This window comes from Tripterygium wilfordii, chromosome 1, assembly GCF_013401445.1.
Source record: "Tripterygium wilfordii isolate XIE 37 chromosome 1, ASM1340144v1, whole genome shotgun sequence".
Taxonomy (NCBI): domain Eukaryota; kingdom Viridiplantae; phylum Streptophyta; class Magnoliopsida; order Celastrales; family Celastraceae; genus Tripterygium; species Tripterygium wilfordii.
The window spans coordinates 2,656,374-2,668,894 of record NC_052232.1 but is presented as its reverse complement, the minus strand read 5'-3'; the positions used below and the strand labels follow the sequence as shown (position 1 = coordinate 2,668,894).

At 36.1% G+C, this 12,521-nt stretch overlaps 2 protein-coding genes across 2 annotated transcripts; both read right to left on the bottom strand.

Annotated features, from left to right (window-relative positions):
• Nucleotides 1-3,358: 3,358 nt before the first annotated feature.
• Nucleotides 3,359-4,437, bottom strand: LOC119995244 (probable LRR receptor-like serine/threonine-protein kinase At3g47570). The gene is made up of 2 exons (XM_038841690.1): nt 3,891-4,437; nt 3,359-3,738 (listed from the first exon to the last, which is right to left on the bottom strand). The coding sequence occupies exons 1-2, from the start codon at nt 4,435-4,437 to the stop codon at nt 3,359-3,361; spliced, it is 927 nt and encodes a 308-aa protein (XP_038697618.1).
• Nucleotides 4,438-4,724: 287 nt separating this feature from the next.
• Nucleotides 4,725-6,773, bottom strand: LOC119995234 (LRR receptor-like serine/threonine-protein kinase GSO2). Its single transcript, XM_038841677.1, has one exon. It carries the CDS (start codon nt 6,771-6,773, stop codon nt 4,725-4,727), a length of 2,049 nt encoding a protein of 682 aa, XP_038697605.1.
• Nucleotides 6,774-12,521: the final 5,748 nt, after the last annotated feature.

The following is a 12,521-nucleotide window of genomic DNA, read 5'->3' as shown; positions in this document are numbered from 1 at the left end:
GGGACTTTAAGAACTTAAAAACGACACCAACTCCATCCGTTTTGTGTATATATTAACAATAATATATACAAACTTAACAAAAAAATAATATATAGAAAATTAACAACTAGTTATAGCTAGTACTCAATCTAATCTTCCAAGAGAAATTTTATTTACACACCACCAAAACATTATCTTTACATCATTTTTTATTTTTTTGTAGTTTACATAAATATCTTTGTACACAATGACATATTAACCCTTAAACTAAAAATTTAAAATAAATAATTTTTACATATTTAATTAGATACCACTAAGTTTACACCAGAATACTCCATGAGAAAAAAAAACAACAACAAGATGTTGTTTATCTGAAAGAAAAACAACAAGGCCCTGCCATTTTTCTAGAAAAAACAACATGGCACTGTCGTTCTTCTGGAAGAAAAACAACACGACACAATTTCTGGAGAGAAAATCGGACCTGGTTTGCTAATTTTTGTTTTAACAGTTTTTAACACAAAATCAGCACATGAAGTACAATTATACACATCCACTAATGCTATGTAACAATTACTTTACCAATCTTGTTCAATTTGAGAGATTTTCAGAAGTAATTTACATATTAGAAAGATTTACAAATCAATGGTATTCTCTATATTCAATCTTCGACTGTGTTAATGATTGAAACTTGAATTGATCACTTTATCAGTGCAACATGTACAAAGTTTTCCTTGTCATGTTTACTTCTTTTCATGCAATACACATGTTTTTTTTTAAAAAAAAATTATAAAAATTTAAACTACAAAAGGGATAATTAAAAATCAAAATTACTAAAATAAAGGTTACTTTATCATGTTAAATAGAAACTTTGGAAAAATTATTTCTATTATTTGGAAAATAAATATTTCCCAATAATCAAATGTTGTTCCAATCAATCTAAATACTTCCATCGACCATCATGATCATTTCTAAAATCAAATGTTGCAATGAAGATTGTAACAGAGGATTAACTTCAAAAGGAATACAAAAACTTTTCTACTTTTTGATCAAATGTGTAGGTTATAACTAAAGGTAATTTAGATCCCCAAACAACTTGTTTTTGGTAACCGGGAATAACAATGTACAATTTTGTCATTTGGAATGCTATATGAGTCTAAATTTGGGTCGTCAAGTTGCAGGCATATAAATTTTTCGCCTAAAGATATGGTAAGTTGGGTTAAACCCTAGAGCTTGGTTAGAAGGGTATTGCTCCTTGTAGGATTTGGTCTATTCCACCAAGACATCCTTATGTCATGTGGGTATTACTACCAGAAAATAGGTATTTTCCATTGAAAATTGCTCATCACAAAATGTTTGCAACGGAAGATTTGAGAAGGATTTTGAGTTCGATTTTGCGGCGGAATATTAATGACGAAATTGCTTTGTGACAAACTTCTGCAACGGATATTCTGTCACAAAATAATAAATTAAAAATTGTTCATTTTGTGTCAAAAACTATATTCGTCGCTAATTGTCACAACATTTGGTGATGGAATTTTCATCGCTAATGATAATTGTCAATTTGCTAATACTTGAGACTAAAACAACATCGTGAAAATTGTTTTATTTAAATAAAAAAATCCCTTATTAAACCCTGCAGCAGCGGTACCAGCGCATTTTTTTAATTGAAAACTTATGGAAGGACATTTAATGCTTGAGCTTTATAATTCCACTATCCAATAGCCAAGTATTTGGAGCATTATACTCAGAGTCAGTGCAAGAAAATAGTTGCTCTGGCACTTCTTTTTCTTTGGAGAAATTAGCTTCAGCCTTTTCTTTCTTTTCCCGGTACCAACAATCTCGATAAGAATAATTTGCGATTCTACATTTAGAGCATTTAAAACGGAAATCTCTAGATTCATGACCAGAATGATTTGGGATTCTTGATTGTTGCTCAGCTCTTGTATATTTCTTTTCAGAGATATTGACATGGCAATGAAAAGCTTGTTCAAGTGGCTGATTTGAGAATCTGCGTATTCTCCTTTCATGAGCTTCAAGAGAACCAGAGAGTTGGTGCAATGTAAGTTTAGACAAATCCTTGGACTCCTCTATTGCTGCAACTACATGCTCAAACTTTGAAGGCAAGTTCCTTAGAACTTTTTCAACTACCTTTTGATCTTAAATTGTTTCGCCACCACTCTTGATTTGATTAATGATTTCTGTAGTTCTTGTGATGAAATCTCGAATATTTTCATTTTCATTCATGGCCAAGTTGCCAAATTCTCTCCATGCTGTCTGAAGCTTCATAGAAACAACATTGGAATTCTTTCTGTAAAATCTGCCATGCCTCCCTTGCTTCGTTAGCTCCATAAATTCTTGGATAAATTATTTTGCTTACACCAGAGTGAATCAGCCTCATGGCAGTAGCATCTCTTTTCAAATTCTCCTTGTATTCCTTTTTCTTTGTTTGTGTCCAGCCTGCATCGCTACTTTTGGCTGTCGACGGTTCTTTATAAGTAGTTTCGATTATATCCCACAAGTCTTGAGAAATGAATATCGTTTTCATTTGAGAACTCCAATAGTCATCTGTCATAGTGCTCTCCAACTTTTCTGGGACTTGAGTTGCTATGTAATTAAACAATGGTGAATCAGTTGTGTTTGCAGCCATGACGATGTAGCCACTTGCTCCGATACCAAAACTGTTGGGGCAGATGGAAGTGTAGTGGTTTTAAGCTTTGAGTAGTGAAGAAAAAGAGACAATTCTTATAGATAATACATGCAGTGCTGCTGCTCCTGCAGTTGTTTTATCACTTTGGAATTCTTGGGGCTCACTTACACTATTGCCCAGAGCAAGCCATTATTTAAAATACCTTGAGATAAGTCTAGAAAGTCCTTATTAAACTTCCAAGTATAAGATTATCAAAATGGAATAATTGTTTCTTGTATTGATTTGATTTACAAAAAATATATATATATAAGCATCGTTGTACAAAGCTACGTATTGTTAACTAAGTGTCCTAGTTTGACAAGAGTCCTAGATACAAGTAAGAAGTTAGAACAGCTTGAAAAAATGGATAAGAGATGGTTGATAATTCACGGTGTTGCATTTGTAACAACATCAGATGAGACCAGAGCTGTTGGCAGAGCTTTTGAATCAGTTAAGATTGATGCCTTATCTTTGTCTTGTGGATATACCTAGGACTCTTGAGAACTGAAAAGACTTATAGAAAATACATCACTAATTAACTTCACCCAAAAAACAATGAGTGGGAAATTGCATATTAACTTCTCAACAATATTGCCTTAAACGGACAACACTGTCCACTTTGAGGAATGGAAACTCAACAAGCATTTATAACAACACAAAATGCTCAAGGGGAACCCAAAATCTCTGGATCCCTCATGAAGAAAGAAACACAGGACGCTTTGTTCGGTTGGGTAGAAGCTTCAGCTTGATCTGGGTCAGCTTGGCAACCACGTCCTTCACATCCGTCCTTTCCTCTGGTATTTCTCTTGAACACTCCAGACCCATTTCCAAGAGGGAGAAAAGAGAATCATGCACCATGTCAATATGTCTGGTTCTGCTTCCATTTGGCTTTAAAACAATATCAACAACATCCAACAACGTATTAGGAAATGATGCGTTAACCCATTGTCTCAAGCTTACTTCTCCGACAAACATTTCATCTGTTGGTTTCTTTCCAGTAACTATTTCCAACATCATTATCCCATAGCTGTACATGTCGCTCTTAATAGAAACACGTCCCTCGAAGCCATACTCTGTTTTGAGTTATGATCGCACTTGTCAACAAGATAAAGATGATAATGACAAAGAAGTAGATTATCATTTGTTAAGAAATAATTTATAATTTGGAAAGTTTACTAAATTAAGTTAGCTACTTACTTAAATATATAGAGAATAGCGAGTTTACCAGGTGCAACATAGCCAATGGTGCCTAATGTCCTGGTATGCACTGCATCGTCTACCTTTGTGAGGATTTTCGCAATGCCAAAGTCACCAACATGTGCAACCATGTCTTCATCTAGCAAGATATTGTTGGGCTTTAGATCACAGTGTACAATTGGCTCTGACTGACCATAATGGAGATAATCTAAAGCTGTTGCCACATCAATCATAATGTTGATTCTTTGCAAGAGATTCAAGTTGTGGTTTTCGGAGTACAACCACTTCTCAAGGCTTCCATTTGACATATAATCCATGATCAAAGCTCTAAACTCAGGATTCGAGCAAGAAGTGATGATCTTAACAAGATTCCTATGTCGAGTTGTCCGCAAGACTTTGCACTCTGCGTCAAAACTTCTAAATGCACCATCTTCTTTTGGATTCAGAACCTTTACAGCAACAACGGTACTATCAAAAATCTTTCCCATATACACCGAACCATAACTCCCAATTCCGACCAAATTGGCTTTAGAGAAGCCATTTGTAGCGCGACGAAGTTCATGATATGTGATCATTTTATGTTCAAGAATTTGTAGCGAATCTGAAGAACTTGGAGTACTCCTTTTGCTCTTGTGTTTGAATGCTCTCAGTATGTAGAAAAGAGAAACAAAGATCAGCACAACTGCAACAACTGGAACAACATACTTAAGCAGGATTTGTTTGGTGTTGGAATTTTGATGAGAGCAAGTTTTTAGTAGTAATTTTCCGCAAAGCTCCTTATTTGCCAGAAAAGATTCTACGGTAAAGTTAGAAAAAACTCCTCCATTTGGGATCTCTCCTGATAAGTCGTTGTAAGATAGATTCAAATGTTTGAGAAGATTGAGTGACTCGAGTGACTTGGGAATAAGACCGGATAGATTATTGTAGGAAAGATCCAAGAACTCCAATGATTGTAAGTCACCAAGTGACTCAGGAATAGTCTCATGCAATGAGACAGATCAAGGAAACTTAAGCTTTCGAAGTCCCCGAGAATAGCTGGGATTTTACCGGTGATTTGGTTCTGAGAAATATCCATTTTTTCCATGACTTTCGACATTTTCATTTCTGAAGATAGGTTCCCAACTAAGGAATTTTGTGATAAATCCATGAAAATGAGATTTTCAAGGCTCCACAAACCTGCAGGAATTGATGAAGTCAATGAGTTATTGGTGAGATATAGCTGTTGAAGACGATTAAGTGATCCAATGCAATGTGGAATAGGTCCAGTGAGCCTATTATCTTGGAGTTTCAATTCTCCCAGATTTCTTAGATTACAAATTTCTTCAGGGATAGAACCTCCAATCTGGTTGTTATAGAGAAACAATCTCTGCAAGTTTCTCAAATCACCAATAGTTGGCGGAATAGTTCCGTTGAGGTTGTTATCTCCCAACACCAATAAATTCAAGCTTCTTAATGCACCGATTGATTCTGGAATTTGACCATTTATTTGGTTTCCGAAAGCAGTAATCATTTGCAGAGAATTTGAAAAATTACCAATGGAATATGGTAGGACACCACCAAGATGATTATTGTCCATGCTCAGCTTTTCGAGGAACCGACAATTTGTTAGTGCAGTAAGAAACCTCAATTCCTCAAATTCGGGGTCTCCGGTCAGTCTGTTGTCTTCTAAACCAAGGAAGCGAAGACGAGGTAAATTTCCGAGACTTGAAGGTATTGGTCCAGTGAACATGTTGCCGGCCATGTCCAGTAGAAACAGTTTCGATGAGTTTGATAAATAAGCAGGAATGCTCCCACCAATTCGATTGTGCCCAAAAAACATTTGTTCAAGATTCGGAAGATGAAGCCCTGTGTCAAGCGGAAGATCTCCCGAGATGCTATTGTTTAGAATTGCAATAATTCTGAGAGAGGAAATATTGAAAACCGAGTGAGGTATGGGCCTAGTGAGGTGATTGTGCTGTAAATTCAGAGTATCTAAACTTGTCAATTTCCCAAACTCATCAGGAATACCTCCATGAATATTGTTTCTAGCCAATGAAAACTTTACTAGGCTAGAAATGTTTCCCAAAGAAGTTGGAATTGTACCAGTCAAGTCATTACTTGTCAGATAAAGCTTCTCGAGCTTCTGGAGAGTCCCGAGTTCTGCCGGCACACTCCCATTCAATTTGTTGCTGGAGAGATCCAACATCGTTAATCCTGTGCAACGGCGTAAAGTAGATGGAATTTGGCCTATAAATTGATTGGCAGCAAGGTATAGTGCCTCAAGTCTAGGCCAGTGGAGACAAATATCAATTGGAAGATAGCCAGAGAAGCTATTGTTTTCGAGAGTAAAATAATTGATAGAGGAGATGTTAAACATGAAGGATGGAAAAGAACCTGTAAATCTGTTCTCCAGCAAAATAAAGGTCTCCAACGCCGACATATTTCCAATCGAAACTGGAATGGTGCCATTAAAATTGTTTCCACTTAGATAGAGGTGATGGAGGTTTTTCAATGTGCCCAACTCCTCTGGTATGCCACCACTTAACATGTTTATTCCTAGGGAAACTAATTCAAGCTTAAAGCAGTTATGTAAACTCGGAGGTATCAATCCTTCGAATCGGTTAACTTGTAATATAAGTGTTTTGAGCCTACTCAAACGACCCAGCTCATATGGAATTTGGCCATGAAAACTGTTGTTAGAAAGAATAAGCGAAACCAGGAAGGATAGGTTTCCAACATAAGGGGATATTGTACCTTCAAGTCCGATATTCGAAAATTGCAGAGCCGTGACTCTTTGCCTCCGTTTGCTACAAGTGACCCCAACCCAGTCACAGAAGTTGGCTCCTCTTGTCCAGTTACTACCCATGATTGTGTTGGTGGGATCATATGTGATTGCAGAATTGAAAGCAAGAAGAGCTTGTTCATCAGTCATATTTGAGGTGGGTGAAGCAAAAGAAGCTGCTAATGACAGAATTAATAGCACTTCAAGGTGCGAAAGAAAGAATAGAGTTTTGAAAATCATGGTGAAGGATAGGTTGGAGTTGAGGCTTAGGTCTGCATTATATGGGAGGATTTAGACCAATGATTTATTTGTAAGGCCGGCTGGCCGGCCGGCCGGCGACACCAATTTTTTTCTTGTCATCTTTGGTGTAACTTATTCATGTTAGAATAAATACTACTTATTGGCAAAACCATCCAATACAATACTTGGTGTCATTTTTCTATGCCAACGACTTTTAAATAAATCAAATATGTCTGGATTCATTTGAACTTGAAAGATTGATATGGTCAAGTGAACTCCAAGTCTACCTAGCATGGAACCAGTCATAAGAGTAAGAAACATTTGGGGTTGGTCTCTCAATTCTATGACTCCACCAATCTTAATACTCAACTCCAATTTGGGGTTGATCAATGATGTGTCAAATATATACATACATTTGTGCATCCTTTACACATAAGTTCATTGCATTTTGAGTTGATTAAGAGTTAATATTGCCTAAGAAAGCTATATTTGCATATTGTAGGTGTCAAAGCAAAAAAGGGAGGAAAAGAGTGCAAAATGAAGATTTGGAGCCCAGTACTGATTTCCGATCGATCGGCCATATTCCCGATCGATCGGACCTGCCAAAACACCTAAAAATATCATCGAGACAGATTGTATTTCCGATCGATCGGACTATTCCCGATCGATCGGAGTACTATTCACAGCACTGCGTAGTTTCGCGAAAAAGACCCGAATTCACGTGTTTCTAAGCCAAAACGACCCCAACTTGTTTTGGAAACGACATAAGAGTTTGGAGAAGTATAAAAGGACATAAGATAGGGTTTTGGAGGAGAGCTTGGAGGCTGGGGAGCTGGATTTCGTGCTACCTCCATTGGAGAGCTTGGAGGCCACCTTGGAGCTTGGAGAAGAAGAGGATCTACAAGGGGGTTTCCTCTCTCCTTTTCTATCCTAGTTTCTATGGTTGATTTCCTTTGATTAATGATGTATTTTGCTTCCATGAGTGGCTAGATTTCCTACTAGGGTCTTAATGTAACCAAACCTTGAAGATTCAATAAACTTGATTTCCTTATTTCTTGATTTCTCTTTCTCTCTTGATTGTCTATGGGTGTGATTAATGCTTTTGAGTGTTTGGCCATCATTCAATTGATTTGCTGCCTAGATTGAGACCGGAAGGAGATATCTAGGATTTGCCTCAAGCCATAGATGACATAGGGTGCATGAACCATAGGAATATAAGTTTGTGACTTATGCAATCGCTAAATGATTTCCATAGTTCGTAATGGGTTTTTGATATATTAATCCGATTGTTAGGAATAACAGGGATTTATATTGAAAATACGTTTGATGTATCTAGGAATAGAACATTGAATAGGTTGGGAAATCGATTGTCATTATTGAGAGATGAATTAGGGATTAAGGAATCAAGGGAATTGAATTGGATAGGTGAGGTGAAGTTAAGTACCCTAGTGCTTTCCATCCTTGATTTCATATTTGTGTTTGATTTGTTTTTGTTCTTTTTAATTAGTTTAGTAAAAATCAAAAAACCAATCGCTAATCATTTTCTCCAATTTACATAATTGTAGCTTGTTTGACATTGATTTCTTTTGCCAACACATCCCTAGTGGAAACGATAATTTACTCATCTTTATATTACTTGTGCGATTTGTGCGCTTGCAATTAAATCCATATCAATCAATCCTTCTAGTTATACAAGTCAAATTGGACTTAATTACATTGATAGTTTACATTGATAACCATTTTCAACATTAACTTATAAGTTGTAGAAAATAAACTGTCGGTATTTGGTAAAATTTATAACTTATGTTAATTTATAAGATGTGAAAAGTCTATTTTGTTTATAATTTTAAAACTTTTTTATAAATATTTATAAATTTATAATTCTAAATATAATTTATTATGAGTAATAAATTGTAATTTATAAATACAATTCACTATTAAATTTAATTTTAAGTTTAAAATTATTATTTAAAAATTTTATAATGTTATACATAACATTATCTAACAAATTTTGAAATTAATATTTAGAAAGTTATTATTATTTTAAATTATCTAAAAAGGTTTGAAATTACTATTTAAAAAACAAAAAACGATGTAGTGCACGCTAGCGTATACCCTGTGGTTACGCTCGTTTTTTCACATCGTTTAGTACAGTGTCTCTGGCTAGCAGGGACGCTAGCATATCTGCTATAGGATTTGTTGCATCAAACGGGGCGAGTAAAATTTTATTTTAGTCACTGAAATATTAAGCTTTTTCAACCTAGTCATTCATGTTCAATCATTGATTGGAAGAGTAAAGGGTTAAACCATATGTTGTTAAATAATTTAATTTATAATAATAGTACAACCAATTAAATCTTCTTCACTTAATCAAACATTCAAATATGAATAGTGAAGGAAAAAAATATGACCAGTGAACAAATACATAGTTAATAATATTTATTAAATGTTTTACTGAAACTTGAATTTAAATAATTTTTTTAAAAAAAGTGATAAGAATAAATTGTCAAACCACTAATGTTTATGCAAATTATTAGGGCGGGGGGGGGGGGGGGGGAGGGTTGATAGCTTTAGCCTTTATTGGTTGTATTAATGTTCTTTCATTATATGGGTCGCACACCTAGGGAAAAAATGATGAAATTAACTTTTTGGTGTCCCACATGGGAGGAAACTAAGAAGAGTCATAGCAAGTTTGCTATACAAGTATAATAGGGATTCCAATAATTGGTATCTCAGTTATAGTTGATATTCCAATTATCTCAATTGTTGAGTTATACGCACATTGACTCAGAGACTCATTACATCTATTTAGCGAGCCTCACACAACAAGGCCATTTTATTCAAAAATTTTAGTTAGGCACTTAGGCTTGCGTAACGTCTGGGTTCCAGGTTTGTGGGTTGAACCGCAGTCGTCAACGGTCAGATTGTCTAAACGAGTTGACAATGGAACCGGCCCGACTTCACCAAAAAAGGCGGGTTGGATCGGTAGCCTACTTTTGATAACACTGATCCCGAGAGCAAGTTATACTATGGATGAAATTAAAATTTTGAATACACATAAATTAATTTGTTTTGTGAAGTAAACACATCATTTTAAGGAAATATTTTGTTCTCCAATTTTTTATCCCCATTTTAAACCTCATCCCGCTGGCATACTAAATGTTTAGGGGTCCTACATAAGTAAGACATATACCATTCAAGCCCATTAAAATCAGTTCAAAAATAAAGTAAATGTTCAAGTCCAGCCCCCTTGAGTTCTTTTTTTCAAACTTTGTTTGTATCTCAACGGATACATGTTAATTTAAATGTATGTGTCAGGGTTTGGATATCTCAACAATGTTATGCTGGCATAGTAAAATTCATCTTTTATCATTCATGGACAAACAAAAAGCCCTCATTTTGGGTGCTCTTTAGAGCAATTGTAAGGGCAAATGCAATGGTGGGCTGTTTGGCAAGAATGGATGGGTTAAATGGATCTTTAATGGGAAATGGAGAGGTTGAATCCATACAATGATGGGTTTTTTGGCAATCAAAGTTACTGGATCAATTTGGGGAACAAGGACTTCTATTGGGGCTTCAAATTGCCTGACTGGTGTGGGCCCGCACAAACACCAATTGCAAATCTATTCTCACGTGAGGTACGAATCATACCCATTCTTTCCCCTACGCCTCCTCTTCATCTCTTGCTTTCTCTCGTATCCGCGAATCTCACGACCCATTGGGGTCTCACGCATAAAGGTCTATGGTTGGCTCGACTATCGTCTTCCATCTTCCCGTGTTTTCTGCTCTGTTTGTTTCATTGCTTCACCGAAACTACCAAGCGATTCAACAAGGTCACCTTTCTCTTCTATTTAATCGGTGTTCATCTTCTTATCTCTTTTGTTAATTAGGGGTGAAGAACTATCTCTAGCTACCTCATCTGAAACAACCTCTGGCTGCAAAGTATCGTCAACGCTATGACCTGTGTTCAACTACGGGTCCTCGATCGTTGCTCGTCGAAGAAGAAGAATATCAGGTTTGTGGATCTACTTCTTGATTTACCTGTTCCGGTGAGGTCCTCGAATCTGATTGGTTGGCCCTTGTTTTATTCTTTTTCTCTCTATGTCTCGCAATCCTTAGAAAGATCATTGAAGAAGCATCTGTTTGGTATTTTCTCTGAACTTCAAAATTCATGTTTGCATGGACTTCTAATTTCGTGTTTGCGTTTCTTTCGTCGATGCGATTGGCTTGTGATGTTTATGGATTGTGTTTTTTGATTGTTTTTCATTCGTTCTCCTCTTGATCATTTGTTTTTTTTAATTCGTGTGAACCCTAATTTTTGTTTGATTGTATTGGCTCAGTTTTTGTATTCGGGAGAATAGAAATGTTGTTTTGTTTTTACAATGTAGCATAACTTCATAATATAGTGGTACAATTTCAAGCCTTCCCACTTCCAATTATTTTGCAGTAAACGATGCCATGAACACTAGCCAGCCTCCAAATTCCCAACATCCACCAAATCATCAACAAATGATTCCAGGTGACAATTCTGCTTTCTGGAATTACTTTGTCTAAATGGTGCAATCTGGATTTGACCCATCAACACTCCAGCACTTTGTATCTAATATATCAAACAGTCAAAGTTATCCAAATATGACCAACCATCCAACTGTTAATGCACCAAATGTGAATCAAAGCCAGCAGGTTTTTGATCAAACTACGCCAGCATCTGGTCCTACTGTACTGCCAAACGAGGCTGGAGGGTCAAGACGCAGGAGGAAGTCACGCCTTCCTCCAGAGGAGCGCACCCCAAGACCACCAAACTGGTCACTAGAGGAGGATGTCGATTTGTGTAAATCTTGGGTCACAATTGGAACATATCCGATCACTGGAATTAATCAGGATAAGCAATCCTTCTGGACAAGTGTCAGGTCAGACTTTATTCAATGAAGAGGACCGGCAGCTGGATGCAGGAATGAGTAGGCTTGTGAAAGTCGATGGGGCTTATTCATACATGGGTCACTAAATGGACTGCAATATGGAAGCAGAGCATGGAATTAATCCCTAGTGGCTCACCATACATGATCAGGTACATTATATGTCGATTTTCTTAATAATAAGTGTGTTTATACTATGTCATTATATAAGTGTTGCCTTATGGTAATTTGTATCAAATCTATGCAGACATGTAGCCATAGTTGGGTTCTATGTTTTAATATGACTGGGAGTCCAAGAACACAACCATTTTTTCTTCTTCTTTCCTTCTGTGGAGGATTGTGTAATGCATCATATGGTATTTAATTTTACTCATATTGGTATATGACATAGAAAAGTGAAATGCCTTTCCCCTGTTGCTGCTTTGGTGTACCATTTCAAACTTCTCTTGTTAATTTTAAACTTCTCTTGTATCTCCCTAGAGATTGGAAAGCAAACTCTCCAAGATTTCGTGTTATAATTAAAAAATAATTCAAATGAATTCATCAATGGAAGAGTGTAACATCCCGGTCTTTAAATTTGTTTTAATTAACATTTACTATGGGTTAATTAGAGGAAGCAAAGGGGAAGGACTTATTAGGAATACTTATTTTTAATGGTGGCAACTTCGTAATTGATATATCATATTTATCTTATAGACTAAAGAATGAAAATGTAAAGGATAAAGAAGGGGATGAACCGCCA

Coding starts and splice junctions, on each gene's coding strand:
- LOC119995234 (XM_038841677.1), bottom strand. CDS start 6,773: ATGACTGATGAACAAGCTCTTCTTGCTTTCAATTCTGCAATCACATAT.
- LOC119995244 (XM_038841690.1), bottom strand. CDS start 4,437: ATGATCACATATCATGAACTTCGTCGCGCTACAAATGGCTTCTCTAAA. Junction 3,739..3,890: donor CATTGGCTATGTTGCACCTG/GTAAACTCGCTA, acceptor AACTCAAAACAG/AGTATGGCTTCGAGGGACGT.